The sequence below is a fragment of the Zosterops lateralis genome (genome assembly GCF_965231275.1).
Source record: "Zosterops lateralis genome assembly, chromosome: 1".
Classification (NCBI taxonomy): Eukaryota; Metazoa; Chordata; class Aves; order Passeriformes; family Zosteropidae; genus Zosterops; species Zosterops lateralis.
In genome coordinates this window covers 18,585,221-18,610,614 of record NC_139762.1, presented here as the reverse complement: position 1 = coordinate 18,610,614, position 25,394 = coordinate 18,585,221, and the positions used below count along the sequence as shown (strand labels likewise).

General features: G+C 39.9%; 1 protein-coding gene across 13 annotated transcripts in view; it reads left to right on the top strand.

The window, feature by feature from the left end:
• Positions 1–25,394, top strand: part of KIAA1217 — a 353,656-nt gene that overhangs the window by 288,275 nt on the left and 39,987 nt on the right. For 12 of the 13 annotated variants that reach the window (XR_014590269.1, XM_083862710.1, XM_083862713.1 and 9 more), the window contains one exon: positions 17,175–18,007. Coding sequence is in view for 12 of the 13 variants with exons in the window: in XM_083862710.1 (XP_083718836.1) it covers positions 17,175–18,007 (833 nt within the window). In the remaining variant the exon portion in view is untranslated. Of the gene's footprint in view, positions 1–10,394; positions 10,604–17,174; positions 18,008–25,394 lie in introns of those variants that run through there. The other variant, XM_083862707.1, reaches the window with a different exon arrangement.

The window sequence follows — 25,394 nt, the reverse complement described above, 5'->3', positions numbered from 1 at the left end:
AGCCTAAATTAGTGAGAAAAAGAACAGAATTATCGGGGAAAAAATATAACTTTTATTTAGCTGCACATAAAACAGTGTATTAGTCTCAAATGTTTTCTAGCCCAAAGCTATTTTGTTTAAAGATACAGTTCCTGTGTAACAGTTGGGTGGATACTGCACTGTGGCTTTTTAAATATGATGGCTTTGTGCTTTGGTGCATTTTATTTATTTCACAAACATTAGGAATGGTATTGTACATATGTATAGGGAATATATGTGTGCATAAGGAATATAACCTTGTAGATCCTATTACTATACCAACATTTTAAAAGATACTTTTTAGGGTTTCTTTAATTTTCATATTATGAGGATGGATTTTAGGTTTATGTGAAACTGCTGCTAAAAGAAAGTGTCACGTTCTTGACATAAAACCACTGAAGGAACATGAGCTTGCCGCGCCCATGCAATAATCTCCCAGTTAGTCTGAGAGGAGTGTCATATGGTAGATATCACAAACCAGTTACCTGGAAACTTCCAGAGAGTGGAATTTTTAGGGGGAGGGTTCTTTATTTCCCACTAACAGGCTTGTATTCAAGCTGGTCTGCCTTTCATGTTGAGATTTGTTGAGAGCTTACCCTGCAGCTGATGAAGTTACCCACAGAAAACATATTGTCTCATTTGGGTGAAGGTCTTTCCAGCTTCTCATTAAAACTAGAAATTTTATCTCTCATACATCTGAAGTTCTCAGGCAAAGATTTTTCTGCCTTCAGTGAGAGCTTGCCCTGAATAAAAACATAAGGAATGGATTTGAGTACGTTTTTTATTGTCTACTAGTTTCTGGTTTTATTCTTACTCCACCTCTTTTTACATAATGTTTCCTTGTGCCAATTCTTTAGAAGTTTTGCTCCTTCCCCCCCACCCCTTTCCTTGCTTTTAGTAGAACAGTTTGCACTAATTTGACTGCTTAGTTGAAATTCCCAAATAGTTGACAGAGTCAGATGCTGCCAGAGCTCCCTGAGCATGTTGATAGATGATAAAAATGCTGTGACCTGCATTACGAGGAGGGGAGGTCCTTCTTTACCTCCTTTATAAACCAGGTAGCTTATCTGAATTGCAGGAGTCACACAAGTCAAAGTCCAGTCAAGTTTTATGACTTCCAAGTAGCTTTCCAAACAAGCTGTTACTCGACCAGGGGATAAAAATGACGTTTTGAAGGTGAGCATTTTGATACCACGGTTTCCAGAACCAAGTGAAGTGAGCAATAATATTTCTTCTTCTTCAAAAAAAGCCATTCTTCTTGTCACGCAGGACCTTAGCTTTTCCAGTAAGTTTTTCACAGGCCCAAAATGTGTTAGTTCATGATTGTGTCCCAGATTCTCTGTTTTCCACTGAGTCTTCACTTCAGCATATAACAATAAGTCATTAGCCTTATGAATACTAAAGAGAATTAATTCTGATTATTTACTTTTAACGAAGAGGAGTAAACCATTACCTGGTGTTTAAGAGAACACACGTATATATCTCAGGATTTTAATTCTTCTCCATGTTGAATTGTACTTTTTTTAATAAGGGCTCTGGAAAACTAATCAGTCTTCTGAAAATATGAGCAGTAAAAATATCTTTCCTTGGATACAGGTTAAGATCTGGGGTTAAAAAAAGCCTCAGCTGGCAAAAGCAAGACAGTTGCAAATATCAGCACGCAATAGGACTCCATGAGAAATGATGTGATGCTGAAGTTATTTTTTGTCTGAATATATGTCTTTCTTACATCATTGCAAATTTGAACTCCGTGTGACTAAGTGAAAAGACTGAACGGGTGTGCTGGGTAAAGGGCTAGTCCCTGTATCACTTAATATTTACTATAGATAGCCTGACCTTTGGGTAACCTAGATTGTTTGCTCCAGCCATGCTGACCAATTTGGATATTTTTGGGATAGAAGGAAGTAAAAGGAAAAGAAAATGTAGGATTCAAACAGTGTAAGAAGAAGTTTTGTGATCTAAGACTTTTAGTTGATGCACTCATAGCACTTCTGTCATTTCAAAAGACATACAACTGCAAATGCTGTTTGACCTTATGGCTATGAGCTGTGGTGTGGCTTTGACACTTTCATTGCAAAATCCAGTTGAACGTAAGATTTTTCATGACCATTTCTTCTGCCAATAGTGCTGACTTCAAAATTCAGCAGAGCAACTTATTTTTTCTGATTTTCTATGTCCTTATATTGGAAGAAATAGGTCTAAACATGCTGCTTATGTCTTTTGACTATCAGCACTGTTTTATAATATTTCTATATTATTTACATTCTAACCCATTTTGTATATCTGTAATAGGAATTGTATTTTGACTCAGTTGTTTGGTAATGTAAGATGAGACCAAGGATTACACTTTCTTTATGTTCATTTAACTATATCAACTTGTTCAGTTTTAATTGTCTTCAGTGCAATGAGAAGAGATACAAATATGGAACAAAATAAGAGCTGAGTTAGTACAGGAAGTCAGAAAGCCATGCATTTATTTTGATTTATGAGTGCAGTTACTAAAAGTATTTTTCTTTTAAATAGCAGAAATCTGATATACAGCGTAGTTAAACCAAATAAAAATGCTGATCTGTACCAGAACTGTACATCTTTGAAACTATTCCTTTTTTGGAAAAAGAAGAGATGACCCCATCAGTTCTGTGGTGCCCTAAGAAATGCTGGAATTGAGATTGGTCTGAAGGGTTTGGCTCCCTGCATTGACAGTGGTTGTCTATGTTATGTTCATGGTGTCCTTCATCTCTTCAAAGAGAATGAGGAGGGAGGAGGAAATGCTTTCTGGATTTTCATGAATTAAATGACTCTGTTCTCAGAAAATTCTACCATAAAAAGCATCACTGTAAAATCAGAAGAAAGGAGCAGTTGGTTTGAAAGCAAAGGCAACAATTGGTTTGAATGCAGCACTAGTTATGAGGGTTGTCATAATGTTAACTTTAGAAAAATAGATCAGTAACAGCTTTTATACATTCAATCCAAACAATCTGAATAGCTTATGGGATGGGTGGGCCATGCTATAGTGATGAGATAAATGTGGATATTGGCAAACCAATCATGTAATTATGTAAATCCAGCCTTTTTAGGACTGAAATGTGTTATGTTTTAGTGTGTTTATATTTTTGTCATTTGTGATAACACCCTGAAAAATCTTGGCTGAAATGCCAAGAGATTTCTTAGTATACTCACCATTCTGTCTGCATAGTACACGAAGAAAGCATAAGAAAATAAAGCATGAGAAATTAATTAACTTCTCTCTGCTTAATTGGATAATCTAAACATTTTTTTTAACTCTCACATTTCATTTGTTCATAAGAAATTAAATACATAAATAGGCAGAAATGAGTGCCTGTTAACTGATCTGGGTGTTTGTCCTGCCAATCAGGAGTAAAGTAATGCAGACTGGTAGCAGGGAGATAGCTCAAATGATGAAATGCTGCTGGGGAAATAAACTTCCACACAGAGGCACTGCGATTTCAGACAGGCCAATGCAAAATGTGCTGCATCTTATCCGCCTTTTTGCTCACTTTGCTTAAAGCCTAAAGTGTGGCTAGACTGGAAGCTCTCATGGGATGGCTCTGGGTCAGGCTCCAGGTGGCCTTATGCTCCATTCCTTTCCAAGCAGAGTTCAGCCAGTGTGTTGTCAAGGTTTTCTCATTGACAGTTCTTCCGTGACAGCAGGTTCACTACAGGTACAACCAGGCTAGTCCGAATACAGAGCCCATTCCTTGAGCTGTATTTAAGATCAGGCATGTTGTAAGCTCGTGATCGTATGGGAAGAAGAGTGATACTACTTTCCTCTTATTTTTTCGTTTGCTTCTTGTTTTACATCTGGAAAAAAGGGTGACCTCAGTTTAGGGATGGGAAGGACCATTGAACATGATGATGGCCAAAGAGCTCTTGATGTGGAGGTGTTCTTGTGGTCATAAGTCTGCCTGATCAGGGGATTGAAAACATGATGGAATTGATAAGGGAAAAAGTTTTCTGAGAAGTAAGGGCAAGGGCTGTGTGCACATGTGCATGTAGACATGACATGTCTCATCACTTGTCAGAGCCTGGTGATGGTTTGATTAAACCAGAACTTCTGTTGTCCCCCACTAACAACCAGACATGTAGCAGCCACCTCAGTGTTATCTCTCAGCACACAGTCCCACACTGCATGGGGCCATGGGGCATCTCAGAGGTGCTGCATTAAGGCCTCACTTGTAGAGAGCTGTTATTTCTTGCACTGTCTGAGGGAGATGAAGCTGTTTGGAACCTTTACATCTTCAGTGGTAATGGCTGAGCTAAGTGCTGGGTTTCAAAAGCCATTTGTAGCTCTGAAGTGCATCTCAAATGTCCTTGTTTTGAATATGAGAGTGGATAGCAAAGGCAAGTGATGGTCTTGTCTTCTTTGCCCATGTCCTCAAGCATCTGTGGGTCACTCCAGCTGGCATTTACCTGAACTGCTCTGCTCACTTATTTCCTAAAAACTACCCTCATGTTCTGACCGCATCTGCCAAAAAAACCCACAAAGCCTCAGAATATTAAACAGAACTAAATAAGTTTATGTTGGATGTTCTTCTTCCTTGATTGCTCTCTCCTTCTCCCTACTATGTCTACTGTGCTACACTACAGCATTGTAGGTAAAGCAAAACAAGAGCTAATGCAAAATCTTCTAGCATTGAAGAAAATTTGCATTAGTTCATGTTTCTCCACTTATTCTGTTGTTTTCTTTCTTTCACTGAATTTTCTGCTGACTTTTCCTTTGTACACTACAGTCTCTCTAACTCCTCTTTTTCTCATCAGTTCCTCTCCTCCCAGTTTAAGTCTCTCATTTGTTTCCTTTTTTATTTATTATCCCTTTTTTGTTTTCTTACTAATTTTTCAGCACTCCATCTCCAATATTACTCTTTTGTCTTTCACAAACTCCTATTTACTATCCTTCACATGGTCTCATTTCTTTTTTGTTTTGTCTCTTTTCCTTCGTTCTGTAGTTCTACACTAAGAATTCCCTATTACCTTTCCACACAATACTTCTTTACCTCCCGTCTCTCTTCCCTGTTTCAGGGAATCACAGACTCATTTAGGTTGGAAAAGATCTTTAAGGTCATCAGTCTAAGTCATGAGTTAAGTGTCAGTTAAGTATCTGCAACATATGACTTGCTTCTTTTTATTAATATTTTTGCATTACCTATGAAGTAAGAAGGGAACATTTCATGCCACAAACTCAGTTATCTGCATTTAAAATGTTAGAAGATTTAGGCATAAATAAGTATGCTAATGGTTGGACTGAGGAAGAGGAAAATGAATGTGCTTCCACGTTGCTCTGCTGAGAAATAAATAATGTTTATTGCCAGTTTCAGGAGAGAGATGCTTAATACTTAGTTTAGTAAAACAGGAACCACAGGTCAAGTTGGGTTCTCCAAGGCAGATCACAGCAATGTCCATTGCATGGACCAGCAAGCAGCAGGTGGAATGAAGCCATCATTGTCCTTTGTAGTTACAAGATCTCAGCTCTTCTATAAAGAAGGGGAAAAAAAAAAAAAAAAAAAAAAGTAGGATGAGAAACAGAACAGAAAGTGAGCTAAATGAAAAGACATATGGGCAGGCTGACTATAAAGAATTTTTTTAAAAAATCTAATCCTTGTAAGATCAGTGTAGAAATTGCCACCCACTGCAATGGTGAGATGTTGGGAATGCAAAAGAGCAGGTTGTCCCACCCAGCTCTAGGGGAACGAGCTGACTCTGGAGGATGTCTGGCTGACTTGCTTTTAATGAAACATTAGGTGAGACAAAATCCTCAATCCAGAGCAATTAATACTGCTTCTTGACTTTTTGAGAGGTGCGTAATGCATATATGTCTGCAATACATGCTGTGATACTTTCCTATAGCTGGGAAAATGTCCTTGCTAAAATTAAGACAGAAACAAGGGGGAAGCATGAGGTTTAAATTACAGGGTAGAGAGACAGACTGCAGACCTGACGTAATAGTTCAGTTTTGCAGAACCTTCTTCATGCAACTCCAGTGAGAGTTGGCTATATTTGCTCTAGTAAACTTAAAAAAATTCCTTAGACACACAGTTTCCAGCTGAGGATTTCCCACTTTCATTTGTTGGCCTTTAACTTTTTTAATCCCTAAAAATCAAAAGTTTCAGATATTACTGATCTGCCATCACTAAAGGATAAGCCAAAATTTTACGGCTTGTATGCAAAACATATATGTTTGTGTGTATATGTGATATTAATACACAGGTTACAAGACAATACTGTTCTCTTGGGAGCTCAGATGCTCCCCTGTGGGCTGGTTCAAAGGCTTTGTGCCCAGGTTGGTCCACACTGCAAGCTCCAGATGTTCTAGTGAGGGTGCTGCTTTGCCAGCAGTAAAGCTGCCTGTCCCATTTATAGTGGTGCATTCTACCCAGTAGTAATGTGCTCTGTGGTGTGAGAGGGCTTTTTGTTTGTTTGTTTGCATTTATGTTGTAAGAACTAGGGAAGTTGGGGTAAGTATAAGAGAATTTTATGGTACTTGTGTTTACTTCAAGGCATATCTGTTTCACTGCATGCCTTTGGAATCAGTAAACAGAGGGAGTACAAACAATATGCATGTTTAGGAGAAGATAGTGTGGTCTGCACATAATTTCAAATCCAGTATGTGTTAGGCAGCCAGAACTGTTCTGTCCCCTCTCTGTTTGTTTAGCTTGGCCTCTCAGATTCAAAGAGCTTCTGCAGGATTTTCAGTCTTCAAAGAAACACCACACACATCCTTGTAGGTATATACATGGGCAGTGAGCTGGAGAGCTGATGTGAAAAAGTCAAGGCCAATTTGAAGGAGTTTTTCAGGGTCATGGAGAGCACAGCAGAGTGCAGTGGCAGCAGCACAGCCTGGCTGGATGCCAGCGTGTGTCACCTGGGTGACTTTGTGAAGGACAGCAGCTCAGGGGGCTATGTTCTGCTCCCTTATTTTTGCCATGGGGAAGCAACTGAGACTAGGATTAGGATGAGGTAAGAACATATTTTCTTCTCTGCTGAGTGTTTGGAGGCAAAGCTAAGCATCACTCTCCTTTAATAGAAGAAATTGACCTTGTGATGGTGCCACCCTAAGCGGAAACAAAGATGCTGATGGCAGTTCCCTAGCTGCCTTCATGAGTCTTCTCCAGATGCCTTCTCGAGATACACAAATTCTTCTTGTGTATCAGAACCAGCAGTTAGGAGATCCTGCAGACTACTCCACAGATTGTTCTTTGTCATCTCGAACTCTTGGTTTCTTGGATCAAAATTAGAAGCTGGGTGGGCAATAGGACTGGTGATGTGCCGTGAGGCCTTTCTTGGCAGAAAAAAACCCGAATCTCAAAACCCAAATCCACACCCAAAATCCTAACCCCAAACCCCCAAATCCAGGAGAAAATATGCTTTCTTTGTAATTCATCTCTAAAAGCTGTTATCAGTAAACTGTCTTTCCATTTGGATTCTGCTGGACTGAGCTAACTTGTTGACTTTAAGCAAAACTCCAGTGACTCCATCATGAACTTTGTTCTGGAGCTCTGAGAACAAAACCAAGTCTTGAGTTAGTGACCAGCAATCATCATAAGTGCTTCCCTGTTTTCTGTCAAGGAAATAGTTGTTTACAGCACTATAAGGCATTAACTACTTAATTATTTCCATCCATGAAAGTATTATTAAAGGAGTAGAAATCAAAAGAGCTGTTATCAGGAGCAAAAAGAACTGTGATCAATTGTCAAGCCATAAGTTATGTCTATGCCACGTGTATATCCCATAGTAGACTTCAAAATATTCTCTAGCTTTATAACTGTGTTTTCTACTGATGTTTAGTCTTTAACATTTTTTCTGCTTCAAAATGAGGGAAACAAGCAGAAAATAAATTGATGTGGTGAGCAAAGTGATGGCAAGGTCCAACAGACCCACATTGTTAATGATGTAGAAGAAAGGAGGGTGACTGTCATTACAGGTCTGTAGTGACGTGAGCCTATCATTAACATTGGTTTTAAAAACCTAAATTAACCTAATCTTCCAGGCTTAGTCTCAGTGAAGCATAGGATGTTGTGCCTGTTAGGGCCATGCCCTTGGTTTACACAGGGGCTTGAACTGAAAAGGAGTTCTTGTTCTGTACAGTACTTTATAAAAAAAATGTATATCAAGTAATTGTACATGGGATAATACAGGGCAAGCTAGATAATGCTTGAGGGCTCTGATAAAGTAATTGAAATGGAAAGTGATGCTTGAATTGTTTCTATGCATTGTAAGAACCTACAAATTACAGCCTTGGTAATGATATAACTGTGTGATATTTATGATGTTGTGCCTGATGTATTCTAAAATTAAAAGCAGATTAATTCATCTAATGAAAGCTTTTTGTATGCATCAGACATACATGAATATCATGTCATATGTATGGAGAACTGGTTATATCCCTGTCTGGTGTTCTGGGATATACTTCGTCATGCTAGAGTCCAATTAATGAAAATGTGCAGCCTACCAGCTTACAATTCATTGCAGGGGAACTTAGCAAAATACAGTCATTTTTTTATCCTGCATGTTAGCATAATAATTTCTCACTTTGGGTTTGTTAGCCTGTAAGGAAGAACACAGATAGAAGAATATTCTCTGCAACTGCTGTAAAGCACGTGTGGCAATAAAGTGTTCTAGGATAATTTGCTTGATTTTTTTGCTCTTGATGTTTCTGAGTCTGGTTGGTCCACCAATCTAAGCAGCTTTTTAACTAGGTCAAGTATATACATCCATTCATTAAAAGGAGATGCCTGACTGGTTAGTTAAACCTGCCAAATATAAACCAGATGTTTGAATGGTAAATTGCCATTGCACAAATTACCAGTGTTTTACCCCTACACTGCAAGAAACAAGCCTTGACTGATTAAATTGGAAATAAAAAAAAAGGTTAAATAAAATAAATAAATATGGCACATTGTTTCTGTGCCATAATAATACTTTATTATAGTGCTAGTGCAAATATTTAATAAAAATAATATTTTAAAATGTTTTTACAGAAACTGAAAAGTAAGCATTTAAGACTATTTTTCTTTTACATTTCTAAAGAAACCTGTTTATATCACACTATATATAAATTTTGTAAAGTTCTAGTCAAGATCAGTAATGGCATACAAATTTACAGCATACATTACAAATCAGAATTCACAGCATCTGTCTAGAAAGCTGGAAGACTTCTCTGATGCTGGGCTGGGGGTAGTAAGAGATGGAACACCTGGATTTTTAGTTTTAGCTATCAGATCTGCACTGATCTTCCTCCTGTTACTTAATGCTTAATGTCAAATTGCCATTTCATAGCAGAAATGAACAATACCTACTTCACTAGTGGCTGAGACTGAGAGCAGTACTGTGAAACAGAAATGCTGCTCCTGTAATGTCCCATTAGGACTCATTCTGTACAGCAATATTAGCTCATTATCATACGCTTAAATTGTATTTTATTCCTTTGAATGCCATTTATTATTATATAGGCAATTTTTTACTTGCACAAAAGCAAAATCTGACAAAAATCCAAACCAAGAGCAAAAGAACCAACCTCCCAAAGCAGAAGATAACTGCAGAATTGGGAAGGGTTTGTGTCATGAGATTTTCCCTTATGATATTAAAATGTCATCTCTTTTAGGCTGTAAATGTTGTCTTTTTAAGGAGACAGTTTCCATATTCTGTGGGTTTTTTCCTGTGAGGGTATAGAAGGAAGTGAAGCATCCTTTCTGTTCTAATTTTTGAAAATGCATTTACCTTCTCAGTTTTACCCTCTTAAAACCAACAAAACAAATCAAACCCAACAACCAATCATAATGGCTTATGTGGTGTGCTGCAGAGATAACAATGGGATTGATTTATGGGGACCCTGAAGTTCAGGTTATCCAAGCGCCCCAGGTGCCTGGTTAATGAGTACACAGATTCTCCACGGGAGGAGCTTGTGCTTCCTTCTACAGTAGCACTACCAGTCTGAGGTGGTGAAAAGCTTCTAAGGTTAAAACTGCTGATTTTTTTTTCTATAATTCTGTCTACTAGGTTTGCTAAATAGTTTGAGGTCTTCACCTGTTGGGGAATGAATATATATAGGTGTTATAGTGTTGCCTTTGAAATGCACTGTGTTACTGAAACAGAGGTTACTCACTATTTTATTCATGACTTTCCCCTCTGTGTGTCTCTTTTGTGGTTCACTCCATAATGTTTGTCTCTTTCTATGCATCTTAAAGGCACACATTAAAAAATGATTGAGTGATTGAATCACATAGTGTTGCATCGTTTGTGACTGGGTGACATGCCAAGGAGGTTATTTAGTGACTAATTTCAAAGGGGAGGAGAAATTGCAGGCTTGTCATGTGGAAAAGTACTTCAGTAGATTGAAACAGCATTACTTAGATGACCGGAAAGCAAGATGGCCTGTTGTGAGCAGAGGGAACAAGGAACATTTTTCCTGTTTCAAAACCTTTTTGCCGAAGACGTGGATATACAAATGTTATACCATAGACCAAGGATTGAGATTCAAGACTGAAAACAGAAAGTGCTTTATTAGAAGAAGTGGAACCAAATGTTCATCTCACTGCTGTAGCCATTCAAGTGATTTCATTAAGAAACAGTAAGTGATTTTAATTATTTCAAAGCGAAGATCTTATCAAAGATTGTTTTATTGGTCCGTAGGCAACAATGTTGTTTAAGAGTGTAGAGTGCTAGTGTTTTGAACTGTGGAAACAAATACTCAGAGTAGCATCCGGATAGTGAAGAAATTATGCCTGAAAGAGCAGACTGTGTAGGTCTGCAAACTCTCTTCTCTGCTTTTTTGCATGATCCATCTTCAGCATGCACATTAACTTACAGGCAAGGTGAAGCAATCAAACATTTTTTTGATAATACCATTACATTTGTTTTGTGGTTAGCTTAGAATTTTATGGATCTGTTTTACATTTAGTAGAAGTGAACTAGGTATTCTTTGTTTTCCCCATGGGAACTTTTGGGATATGGTATGAATTAAGCTTATATGTAGTCAGGGATATAAGACGACATACTGAGACATGTAAAATACCTTGAGGTAAAACATTTGGATCGCTGTAGGGATTCATACACAAGTGTGCACTAAATATATATGTATAAAATAAGGGACAATAATGTTAAGAATGTGTTTGATGCTCTGTGGCATGGCAAGGGAAATGATGGTGTGTCTGAGCCTCAGCTCAATGTATTGGTAACCACAATATAGTATCCTAGAAATTCTAATTTGAGGATCAAATAGTGCTTTTGCCATAACCTCCGTGCACACCTACACAGCTGGGAGAAAGATATGGGGACTGGCTATCACCGTGATATTGAGCAGTGTGGTGGCAACACCTGATTATGGTTCATTCAGAATTCCTCCTTTCTGGAGGGTCATGTTTATGTCTTCTAAATTCCACCTTCTAAGACAGTGAGAACCTTCTGGTTCTCCTATTTTGTTCATGTCAACTTCTAGCTAGCTGACCCTTGCCAAAATAAAAAGTCATCTGTGAACATAGAAACTGGAAGACTGGATAATTTCACCATCACTAACTGTCACAGACTCATCTTAAAAAAAATCTTATATTGACTGATTGTGTTGTTGTTCATCAAGGGAAACAAAAAAACATAAAATTAAGAGCATAAATGGAAGAAGAAAACCCCAGTTATTCTCTTGACATATCCACCATATATGTAATCAGACCCCAGAAAGAGGAAGTTCCTCTTTCATAGATGTTTTAAATTTTTATCTCAATTCTCCTTTCACCATAATACAGAGGTTTTTACAGCTGGGCATATACCAAAACTATACAAAAATACTGAAAGAACTGAAACCTAGGTGCCTGCTAATACTGGGAAGTTAATTAAAAGTGTTGAGATTTCTTAGGGAGCTCTGCAACTCCTTTTCTGGAAAATTATCCAGGAAAAAATAATGGAAATATACGAAACATGTTAAGAACAGCTAGATGGGTCTTGGACTTCCCCATTCATTGGAAGTTTGAACATTTGAAATCAGTTTCGTTTTACCAGCGTGTGGTTCCCATAATAAAAAGCAATTGTGAACCTTGGCAGCTCCTAGAACCTTGTACTGTGGGGCCAGATTCAACCGAGGGCACGTTCCAACTTAGACAAGGTGAGTGGTTTTGTGGTCTGAAATATTTTTTTTGGCATCAGAGGGCCCATTCTTAGCCAAAATTGCCAAGTAAACTTCTATTCTGGAAGCATTGCCAAGGAGTGATGGCCACTGAAACCTCAGCATGCCTCACTACTTGGTAACCCCAAACTGCCAAGCTCCCGCACCACTCAAGAGAACATGGAAGAGTTGAGGTCCTTACCCCAGATCAGACTATGACCAAGCTGACCCAGGTCTATGAATCTGGAAAGCCAAAGCTCTAGAGCACTCCAGGGATGTCTGGTAAGAAATACCATCACTGTTGACTGAAATCTGCTGGGTGGGTTTTTTTCCAGCTTTTGTCTTTAGTGATGTTTTTTACGAAATGTTTCAGCTCTCTTGGATTAGAGTTGTCTGCTCAAAGTACATATCATTGAAAAGTTTCTGACCGGAAACAGCTTAAAAATATGCTAATATGTTCAAAGTTTTCAAATATGGCATTGGGAAGCTGGAGGAACCCACAACTGCAACAAGTCAACACAACAGGGAACTTTATAGGTGCTAGAAGGCATTCTGTGAGAAAGGAAGAACACACAAGTATGACAGCCTCTCAGAGATGTCTGATTTGGCTTCAGACAGATTTGGTACAGATACCATAAAATACAGATACAGATAAAATTCTCATTTAACTGTTTACTAATTCTGCAATTTCCAAGTGCACATTTTCTTATTGCAAATTATCTTATTTTAGAAACACTAAAACTGTATAAAAGTGTTTGGGTTTTTTCAGAAGTGGATTTGTGCTTTCAGCTCTCCAAATCTAATGGAGTGGAATGAAAGATCAGTCATGACAGAAGTGCAACTCTTATCATATAGTGCAACTAATGGTGAAGCTGAGAGGTTTGGACAACTAGTACAGTAAAGTTCCCAATTTATTTTTATGATGAGAGAACAAAATAATGGGTTCTATTGTTGTTAGATTAAGGGTTCTTTAATTAAGACTCTCCTCATTAGAAAAGTGAAGGATCGCCTTACCTTTTAGAGGATTTTTTTCTGTTGAGCCATTTTCATAAAAGATCTCTTTACAAACAGTTTAATTTAACAGTATTGTATCAGTACTTAGTACTTTTGTTGCTTTTTCATCAAAGACTCCAAGAACTCAATAAAATTCTTTGCAGGTGTCCTGTGTTTACTGTTAGGTGAGACAACTTGCAGAGCATAGGAGCACTTTCCTCAGGGAAGTGCAGGGTACCAAAGCAAGAGTAAGAAAAGTAATACCTTCACATGGCTGAGGGCTGATTAATGGAGTTGGGAACTCTGCAGTGTCTCCAGGAGAGCACCTGGATAACCTCCACCTTGGGAACATGCCTCTGTGTAGGTATTTTGGCAGTCTGAAAATCTTGGGGCAAAGCCCAAAGACATGCTTGTTCCCGGCTGATGTAGAGGAGGCCTAAGAGAGCAGTGGGAAAGGCTGCCAGGTCAGAAACTCTGGCCTACTTTTCCCTTTGCCCGAGTTTCAGGCCAAGATCTCAGCAGATAATGTTTTGAGTCAGGCTGTAGGTCTGGTGTGCCCGGGGAGCTGAAGGGCTGGTGCGGTGCTGGTGAGTCAGCAGCAGGCGTGGTGCTGGGCTGGCACTGCCCGCCGTGTGTGCAGGCACAGCTCTGCCTGCCCTGCCTGCAGAGAGACCCATCCTGCTGAGCCTCTGTGCGAGGCTCCTTACACCCACTTGGGTGGATGGATAACTGCTGTGCTGACTTTGTGCATATAGACATTTTCAAAATACTGCAAATTATTCAGTGTGCCAATAAGCCTGGAAATACAGAACATTACTGCTTTTATATAATGTTGACTCTTTAGTTTATAGAGACTCCGTTTAAAAAAAAATAGCAAAATCTGTATCTTGTAGACTTAAGTCTTGTTAGACTGACTAAAAACCTCCACAGGAGATGTTTAAACATGGTGTAATCTTTTTTACTACAGAAAGATTCTCAGTGATGTGATTTTTCCTCAAATGTTTTATACCGAAATGGTTGCTAGCTGTTTGCCGTGTTTTACATAAGGATTGATAAAGCAAGTTTCCATTTCAAGGATGCAAAGTCTATAGGCAGTAGGAACAAGGAAGAGCTATGTGTTAAAGAAAACCACACCCTCAGGCAAGCGTATTACATGGCTGCAGCTGAAAAGCACATGATCCAGTGCTTGCACTAAAAAATCTTCCTTTTGCCCTCAAAGCAATTGTGTGTGACAGCACCCAGTATTTAGAGGCTCAGATAAACCCAGTATCCTCTTTTTCTGTCCCTGAGTCATGCAAAGTCCAGGAACATGTGGCTCAAGACAGCCTATGCAAAAGAGTATGGGGTTTTATTAATCAACATGGGGGTTTTGTGGTGAAGGACAGAAGATGAATAACAGCACAGAAAATGGGGTATGTATGAGAGAGAGTGGTGTGTCTAGACTGTCACACCAAAAAGGTACAGATGAGAAAGCAAGACCACTGTTCACATTTTTAAACTTACCATTAGCAAAGAATCTGGAGAGTCTGGAGAAGAGAGAAAAGTGGAAAGAGAGGAAATACCAACCATGTGGCAGAAGATGCTGTAATCTTCTGGGTAAAGCTCCCTGGCTCTTGGGGAACAGCTCACATATGAATCTTTCCTGGGCACCCTGGGCTCTCTGGCTCCAGCAGTCTTCCCTTTGGTACACTCCACCCGGGGCCTAAGTCCTGGCTTAAAATAGCAGGTGCACTTTTCAGAAAGGGGTTGGGTGCCCAGGTGTTTGTGCCCTGCCCAACCCAAGGGAGCCTTGATTGAGGCTCTGTATTCCAAGCACTATTTAAAAGCAAAAGTAAAAGATGTTACATAAAACAGTATTCAGACACAAGATTTTAAGCAATAGCTCAGTCCCATATTCAAATTGTTTTCCATCTGAAAGTATTCCATCTAAATGATGTTAAGGTGGAAAACAGGAGTTTTTCTTTGAAAGATTGCTTTGACTTATGAGAAATGAATGAGGGTATACAGGAATATGAAGTCCAGAAGTTAGGGGAAATTAAACCTGTTGCTTTCAAATTTTCCCATGGAAATTTTCTTCTCTGTGCAACGTAACATTGGAATTTTCCTCTCACTGCAGCCCAGCATATCCTAGTGGCTATGGTTTCTTTGACAGATACTATTCCATCTGTTGTAGCTTTGTCTGAAGCAACTAAAGAAGGTATTGTGTAGCTTGTACAGAAGAAATCTAGGAGGATTTTCTTTCTCTGGGTTCTTCTCTTGGTATAAAGCAACTGTATCTGCCTGGCCCTGAAGACATGATCCCAAAGCTGCTCAAGCCAGTAGGAGTCATTTTGTTCTGCTGGCTGAGGGCCAGAGTCAGTACACACAATACAGTTTAGTATGTTGCAGTGGTTCTTCAAGCCAATAGAAAGCAATGTTGAATTCCCTCTTATAAAGTGATTCATACTGTTTAGTTATATCTTAATTATATCTTATTTTAAACTCTGGACTAGAATTTCTCTGTGCAGATGAAAAAGTTATGCCATGTTCCTGTTTGGCTTCATAATTTTCATGTGGCTCATGTATGACACATCCCAGTGCACACCTTTGTTCTGTTACACTTATTTATTATTACTGTGGCCACAATCAGATTATCTTCTTTCTTCTTTCTAATACCTTATACTCCAGACTGTTGATCTCTGGCCCTGGGGAATGCCATTTCCAATTCCTGAGTGCAGAACCTGCTATGATAAGAACAGCTGTTGTTTATGTACCGACACTGCAATTCCCTTACCAGTGGAAAAACCTGTGGTGGGCAGGAATAATCTCTTGTTTCATCTGCCATGGATCACTGTAACTACAATGAATCCAGTCACATTACAAAAGCAAGGAGTGAGAGGGGAGAAAAATTGTGTAGATTTCAGATCAGCAACACCTACTGTACATTATTTTGTGCTCTGTAACTTCAGGAATGTGGAGTCAGGGGGAGTGATACACAGTTTTCTACAGTCCCTTGGAGGTGATGGAGAGAGAAGCTGAAATTGTCAGCATGAATTTTAGAAGCTATAATTTATTTTTTTTCCTATGTAGTTGGTCCTTAGCTGACTTTTTCATCTCCCTGTTCACCCACCTTACCCCAAGGGCACCAGAGCAAGCACATGATGCTTTTTAGAGGGAGAATTTGTCTGTCATTGACAGTGTTCAGCCATCCAGAGAGGCCATAGCTGAACACAGTGAGGTTCTACACTCTCAAAAGCACATGTGTCCATTGTAGATTTTTGCCAAGGCCTCTCTTAACAAAGCACTAATACATTTGTTTTGGAAGTTTCCCTTTTCTTTTCCTTGCTTGCTCATTTCTTACTGCTGCTGTTTTCAAAAAGCTATAATAAAATGTTCAATGACTGACTGAGCATGTGCTTCACAAACCCTCTGAATCACTCTTTGCAATGGTACAGGCTATATAGGGTCAGGCTGTTATCATGTAAGTTGACTGTATTATAGTCAATAAATGTGTGTGTTTTTCTCCTGTGCCTTGCATATCCTTTGTGTAATAAAGACCACATCAAGTCATTAGCAAAAGCTTAAATCCTGTACTGAAGAAAATGGCTGCTTAGTTGTAATATTTATTTTTGTCAAAAGGACTTCAGGTATGTTTGTGATGCTAGAGCATCAGCATTTTTATCATGCTTTCGAATCAGTGCACTCTAGCCTGTGTGTTTGATCAATAAACTGTTTAAATTTGTCACTGCCTACGTGTATGTGGAACACCTGGCGCCACAATCCCTGATTTCACCTTCAGTAGCTGTGAATATCAGATTAGGGTGAGATGGTATTTGCATAAGTAAAAGCATTTTTAAACCTCTCATATTCCTTTAACATACAACCCATTTTATTGCTGTTTATAGTTGTTATTTTCATTAGGCACCGAGGTCCCAAAGTGTTTTATTTATGCAGATGTAAAATTATTTTTTCTCAAGGGTTTGTTTTTATTTCCTAATTTTCTGTAGACAACCCACATTATGTTTTGCTCATTCAGTAATTTTATATCTGAGATGTTGTTTCCTTTTCTTTACAGATGCAGAGGGAAATTGCTTATACAGGACGAGATGGCCCAAGTGGTTCCCGCCCTGGATCTGCCACACACCCTCTGCATGCGATGCCCAGCTCTCCACCCTCCACCCCAGTGCCCCACTCCATGCCTCCCTCTCCGTCCAGGATTCCCTATGGTGGGGGCCGGCCCATGGGTGTGCCAGGCAATGCCACCATCCCCAGGGACCGGCTGTCCGGTGTGCCGGCCTCGCGCTCCATATCGCCCAGCCCAAGCGCCATTTTGGAGAGACGGGACGTGAAGCCAGATGAGGACATGAGCAACAAAAACCTTACCCTGATGCGAAATGAAAGTCTCTATGGTGACCCCTACTTGTTTCACGAGGGGAGGATGAGTGTGGCTGCACCCCACTCCGGACACCCCCTCGATGTCCCCGATCACATTGTAGCCTATCATCGCAGTGCCATAAGGTCATCGAGCACTTACTGCAACCCCTCTATGCAGCCTGAAATGCTGGAGCAGTCCTTGTACAGACAAAAGTCACGGAAGTACCCAGAGAGTCATTTGCCCACTCTTGGCTCTAAAACACCTCCAGCGTCACCCCACAGGGTGGCTGACATGAGAATGATCGATATTCATCCTCACCATGGCCCTCACATTCCCGCCCACACCATCCAGCCTGACAGGTCTTCCCCCAGCCGCCAGTCCTTCAAAAAGGAGCCAGGACCGCCTGTGTTTGTGGATGCAAAAACACGGAGTGCTGTCGGCCTCCCAGGCATGGCCGAGGCAATGCCCTCTCCTGTGGACAAGCAGGCTTTTGGCTATGGGTCACCCACGATGCCCAAGGACAAGGAGACAAGGTAAAGCAGAGCTGGGGCTTAATTTATGCAAATGAGAATTGTTCGTAATCTGCACATCCTTTGTCGTTTAAGACTCGGGACAGTGTAATGTGTAGGAGGCTGCTGCACCCGGCTGCAGTGTTTATTAGCTGTCTGTCAAGGTAGTTAGTAATTTAGAGATGTGACACCATCCATTATTAATTTGAAAGTATTGTCAACTCATGATGAATCCCTAGTTATTTTCATTTGTGTAAATTTCAGTCATTGGAAAAAATATAATAAAATAAAATGATTAACTGGGATTTTTCTTTACAGACAGCCAGATCATGTTACAAGAACAAATGATGTTCTGTTCCTGCTAATAAGGGAATATATTTCACCCCTGTTAAGAATGACACTCTGATATTACAATTTTGGTTCTTTATGGAGTGAAGTTTTTCTCATCTAGTGTTAGGAAATGGGAAGAATTTATCATTACTGTCTTATCTCCTGTAAAACATGAATTTGCATAAAAATAGGACAGTTGTTTACAATAATGTTCCTTGAGGGGAAACTGCTGAGAAAAGCAAGTCTGTCCCAGGGAAGAAATTGAAACACGAATTCTGTTCCCAGTGATTTTTCCAACATCACAAGTAGTCAGCGACCTGTTGTTGTTAATTTTTGTGCTATGGCAATGATGACAATGATCTCTCCTGTCTTTTTAAGGACCAGATTTACACAAAGGTCTGTGAAGGCTTCTCCTGCCTTAGGCTCTGCCCTGGGAGAGAAAAAACATTACACTGCCAGGCAGTTGCTGTGTATTTATATGAGCTGCGTTAATCTCTAGCGTGTTGTTTGTGCTGTTAACTTTTATAGAGCTCTTTAGGGAAGAATAGCTGGAAAATGCTGAGCCCATAGAGGCCAAAGGTAACTGCTGATTGCCTTAACCACTGGGAAGATATGGAGCTTCATACAGACCCTAGGCTTCCCCTGTATCGGAGCAACTTGTTCAATAATTAGCTGCTGCTTGCCATGATTGGCCAGAAAAAAAAGTGGGCCATGAGGTGGGGAAAAAATGGAAGAAAATAAAGAAAAACAGCCACCGACAAAAATTACAGACTTATAACTTGGTAGTTATTATGTAAGAGTACAAAGTAGGACATGTTACAATCTAAGGTCAGTGAAATTGGATTTTTATGTATCTGTTTCCGAGAGAAAGTTGCTGGTATCTAAAATTTCAAGTCACTATTATTACATCTAAGAAATTATTTGAAGGAAATTTGCCAATTTTAATCAATTTACAGATTGAAAATTTTACAAAGTCCATGCTAGGGATTGAAAATATGGAAGGACACCAGTAACTTTTCAGTTTGTGCAGTTTTCTGTCTTCTCTCTGGGCATTTCAACAGTTTACTTAACTGCACAGATATGCACAAGTCTTTGTGTTTGTGAATGGATAGAGAGCAACTACACAGATCATTCTGCAGCTCCTTAAAAGGGAGTTTTGCACCAGGAGTTTTAATCCTGGTCCCAGAATATATTAACTATGAAGAAAACAGCATTTGCATAATTGCACTTCCAAATAAATACATGACCTTAAAATTCAACATGGTGTGCATTAGTCACATGGCACTGAAAGAGTAATTTTGAAAGCTGTCTTTATGGTTTGGGGTTTTTTTTAACCTTGAGGAAGTGTGACTTTCTAAAAAATAATTATAAATATCAAAAGCAATTCATGCAAATTGGTGGGTTTTCTAACCACTGGAATATTAAGAATTGAGTTTGTGTTCTACAAACATAAAATGCTGTAAGCTTTAATTTAGCTTTGTAATAATTTCATAAACTTTAAAATTATTTTGAAAGCAAACACTGTTTAAACCATATTAAATTAAACAAGGGGTTGTCCATGTTGAGGTGCTGTTTTCCTGCTTCAGCAGGGACTGAATTGTTACAAGGTTCTTATGGATACCTGAGGGATAATGTACATAATGGCAGAAAGGTATCCCCCTACCTTGTTGTATAGGACTTAGATTTTACCCCCATAACCCGTGTGGGTTTGCTTCTGTGAGGAAGAATATTTTGGGAAAATATTTGTAGAGATAGAGCTGAATTCATTCTATTCCAGGCATGGTAAAATGAGGTGTAGGCTGCTCTGTTGTGTATGTTATCCACTTGCTGATGCCAAGAGCCTGAAAGCCAGGCCACAGAAAGCATGTGTCAGTGTGTTCAGTCAGCCTGCATGCAGAGGTGTCAGCTACGGGCAGACAGAGGAGCTCAGCCTTGCAGCTACTGAGGAGAGAAGTCTTTTTCATCTCTGCACTGTGTCACTGGAGACTCCCCATCCTGACTCATTCAGGAGCAGGTTGAGGACCCTGCAGGCACCAAACCCATCATCTCAGCACTGTTGTTGCTTTAATCCCTAGAGGAGTGTGCTGAGAGCAAAGAAAACATCTCTTGTGTCATAACTTTATGGAAATTTCCTCAAAGTAGCACTGTAACAACCTCAGGACAATGCAAGTTTAAGTATAAATCAGGGGAAGGATTGAAAGTGATAGTGACAATGTCAGAAGTAAAAGTGAATCTCTCTTCTCATCTCAATTCTCCTTCAATTTTGCAGTCCAAGGCTGAACTGGGATATCTCTGTACTTTATCAGAATATGTTGGGTACTTAAAGCAGATAAGACCTCTCATTGACTGTATCCTGATTTTGTTGAAGAAAATGGTTCCATTACCTTTGGAACATTAACTGCAACATATTTGGATCTACAAGAGATGAAAACTGGTGTTTCTGAGCTCTTCTGCTGGAGTTTCCCATTTTAATTTAACACTGCAGAAGCCAGTTTTATCAAGCCTGTTATTTAAGGCAGAGTTGAGGGGGATTTAATTGCTTCATGTAATGCTTTCTTGTAACTGTTTTACCTTGGCTATTTCCAAGATAACTACTTCTGTGGTATAAAGCATTGACTAAATTCTCACAGTTTATTCATTTTACCAGAAGAGTCCCATATAAACCTCTTTTACAACATAGAGATTTAAAGAAATAAAAAATGTTAGTATTTATGTGCAGAAAAATATTAGAAATTATAACAGGTGACAGCAGTTCACCTTCAAAGGGTCATCATCTCTTAGAGCTGAGGTTGACTGGAAGAATGAGTGCATTTTTGTGTGTGAGCATGAGTTGTTTAAACAGTGATTTGCTGTCATATTTTTGGATGGCTCATTTATGTAGCTTGTGGGACATTGCTAAGAAGTTGCTACAGGCAAAGCAGAAGTTTAAATGTTGATAAATTGGAAAAGAAGCTGTTTATCCAAAAGTGCATTAAATTAAATGCTGTTTAACTTAAAATATTTGCATTTATAACACATTTTTCAAAATTCTAGATTATTTGATAGTGCTAAATATGTATATAATAAATGCTCCTACTCTAAAACAGTAAGATAACTCTATAGAATACTTTTCCTCCAAAAGCACTTTTGGGGTGTACTACGGTTCTCTTCTGCCTGAACCCAACTTTTGTCCTCTTCTTTTTATGCCACACTAGTGAGAAAAGATGATAGTTGGATTGAGCAAAAAATGTGATCACATCATTGGCTCATGGCTTGCAGTTCAAGACTAAAGTGTAATGGCCATATGTAGATTGTTAGATACTGTTCCTCCCACAAAACCACTTTATTGTTTGATATATTGAAGTATGGATGGACTCTCTATGCATTAGGAAAAATGGCCTTACTTTCTAAAGTCATGAACAGTGAGAGACTTCATCAGCAATGTACTCAGCATTTTATAAGGGGGGCTTTACAAATACACTCTCTCAGACACTTTCCACAGGGCCAAAACTGTGTATTCCTCTGTGAAAGGTGGTGAATAACCAGGCAGAAAAAATGAAGTCAAATGACCAATAGAGGAACTGTTTGTAGGAAGATGAGATGCAGATTCTGGGATAAGAGTTGTCAAAAAGTGTAACAGCTGGTGTGCTTCAGAGCTTCCTTTTCCCTTTTAGCTTCAAGGTGTAGAAGTTTTGAGTTTAATCTTCTCCTTAGAGGACTGAAATATTCACCTGTGTGAATCTTTCTGTGGGAAGAAAGCACAATACAGAAGAATTCTGTTGATCTTTGGTTCCCACTATTTCAGGACACCCACTCATCTGTTTTGGGGGAATTTGCAATAAAGTCTAAGACACCTTCACTTGATCCTAGGAAAGCCATTGGGAAAAATAGCCTACTCCTGTTTCCTTTCTTTTCCCAGTGAGATTTTAAAAAATGGTAATGAAATGTTTCTCTCATAGGGTAATACAGAAAGAAATGTGTATTTCTGTTTCTGACCCCCTTTTCATTGCTTCATTTGGAGCTTAACTATAAAATAGGAAGTCACTGAAATTTTTTTCTCCAGGAAGCTGTGCCAATTAGTTCATGGTGCAGATTTGGTGTTTGAGTACATCTTTTATGGGTGATGGGGTTGGACAGGAACATGAATGAACAGTTACGCAGACCAGTTTTATTCTGTGTGTGTACGAAGTATCTTCTCAGTGATGTGAATATTAAAGATGTCCCCAGGAAAAGGAAGTAACATGCAAGTAAAATGTCACGTTTAAATAGCATTGCTGTGACAAGTGGATACCAATTCAGCAATATGCTGTACCCCTTCTTGGAATTACGTCCAGTTAACTGCAATAGAAGGAGTAACGTGAAAGATCAGTGAAGCTGTAAGGAAGAAATCTGGTGATGAAATCCAACGTATCAGTGCCTGGTCCCCAGAGAAGCAAGGGCTTACTTTGGTTCTAATGAATTTAGGGAGCAAGATGCTAAGGCGAGGTCCCAGTTCCTGCACATAGCCAGAGCTGTGGGTCAGGCTGCTGGAGGGAAGAAGGCTGGCAAGTGGCCTGTCCCTGCCTTCCTGGTAAAGGTCTGTGAGAAGCCAAAGCCAAGTCTGACAGAGCTCTGCTAGGCGTCACTTCTGACCTTGTCCCCTCCTTTCCTCCCCCACCATGCTGCCACCTCTGACTCGCCCAGCATTCACAGGAAAACAATGTGAAACAATGCCTTTCTGTGCTCGGGCTGATAAAATAGCCATTTTATTCCCAACTGCTGTAAAAGGGACCCTCCCTGCTCTTCCTGGGTGGTTGGAGAGATGCAGCTTTATCTGGGAAATTAATCTGGGAGCAGAGACGGGTTGGCTCTTCTCGGGCTACCACCCTTCTGGTGGCAGCAAGCAGAGGCACCACTTTGTTCTGTTCTGCCTCACCCTCTGTCCTAGTGCTCCACATTCTGCCCTGTGTCACTGTAGTGCCACCTGTCCCATGCCTGGGAACCCTGGCCTGCCCCATCCATGGGACTCTGGCTTGCCACAGCTGTGCAGGCAGAGCTGCTGGGACAGGCTGTTCCCATCTCCCCTCACCACAGCAGTGAGCACAGCAAGGGGTAGAAAACACAATGATGAGAACCAAAAATGCACAATTTTTGTCATGGCAGAGCTGGCATCCCTGATAGGCCCTGGCCGGGCACAGCCTGAGGAAAGCATTTTTTCTCCCTCCTGGAGCAGGGGCTGCTCCAGCCCTTCAAAAGGAAGTTGGAGGCAGAGGGGTCCACTGCAGATCCTGTCCCTGCTCCTCTGGGGCCTTGTGGTGACAGAACTGGGCCACCAGCCCTCCAGCCATGTCAGCCCAGGTTACTGCCTCACCACCAGGCTGTATGGCATCCCTCCCTGCCCATGCTGGAACGTGCTGCCTCCTACCACCTTCAGTCTGACCACCTCCAAAAATCAGGTGTTTTTTTTAATGCCTGAAAGGCACCTCCTTTCAGACACCTGTTTTTTGAAATGTTTGGTGCTAATGGTCATAACAAGTCTGGGTGTTACAGTGAAATGATTACAGGAGAAATCTGCCTGGTTATTCTAACAGAGTAACTCCAGAGCACATGTAGATTCTTCACATTCTTAATGCTTTTACCACATGAAAAATAACGTGTTCTGTGCAATTGATTCCAGTATTTCATTCGTTTTTCATCGTCTCCTATCTTGGAACATCCCTCTCTCTCTTAACAACATACTTTCCTAGATTTCATGGCAAAGGACAAGATCAGCTCTGTGTTGCCATAATGTCTTTTGGAGCAGAAAATTGTTTCCAGATTATCTAATGTGGGATGAAAAAACCATCATATTTATGGATTGCTAAAACAGATAGACTTCTAGTTGAGTTTAGTTCCAGGAAGATTTTGTGATGATTATCTGGGAAAAAAAAATACTTTCATTATTAAGTGTCAAAAATGCTGCATTAAAATTTGTTAGAGTATATTTATCCCTGGGTTTTAGTACTTGTTTTTGTTCCAAAGGTTACTGTAGCTTGCACCAGTTTCTTATTTTAAAACTTGTAATAGTGGAAATTCCATAATGTATTTCTTGGTTTGAAATGAATTAAGTCAGATTCACTAGTCTTCTCATCACCCTTCAAAATACCTTTCAGCATGAAGACAGAACAGTAAGATATGTGCACTGCATTAAAGTGCAGTAAGAACACATCTGCTGGCTAGGGACTGACTGAGCACTCTCTTCCCTGGTTGTGTCTGTTAGCATCTCATTACTTGTTTTGCTGCCCTGTTTGCTCAACCTCTGGGTGTCTTTGAGTCTCTCCTGGTTATGCTATCTGTGTGCTATCCCAGGAAACCTCATTCATTCCCCGAATGAGAATGAAATAATTAGCCTGGATAATCCATCTTGCTGCAGGCAGGGCTGGTTACTTGCTTTTTATCATGTCAGCTTGCTTTTGGCTGCTATTGGTACCTACATTTGAGTTTGTATGACTTTTATTGATTGATGCTGTTGCTTTGGCCAGCAAACAGCCAAAAGCATCTGAGGTGGCCGGAGCTGGGCTGCACCTACGTGCACAGAATGCTGCTATGATGATGGATGGGCCATGCAGCATGCTGAGTCTGTGTCTGTCTCTCCTATCTTCTCTCATCAGTCCCTCCTGCTGGTCTTAACCACTTGCTTTTTGAGTTTTCTTCCCAGTCATCTTCCAAAACCACAGCCTGCTGTTAGAATTTCCTTCTGCATGTCTCCCCACACAGTTAATTGCTGTAAGAGAGGGATGTCTTCTCAGAAGCTCCCTCACTGATGTGTGTCTGTGCTCTGGTGTGTCACTGACATACTGGCATGTGTAAGTAGGCACCTGTGTGAACAAAAGGCTAGTTTGGAGCTGACTGAGGAAGTTCCCTGGTACCTGACTAATATATGCATTTATGCAAACAGATCAGCACACAAATGTTAGCCTTCACAGCCAAAAAATGTTACTGTTCTTGTTTAGTGACCTTTGGTTTCTATGGAAAACATTGATTATACTTAATGTAGTTCTAAATCTCTTTTCTTTTACTTTTTTGGAATTTCTTGGGATATGTGCACAAAAGAAAATCTGTTTTATTATGTTGCCATGCAGTC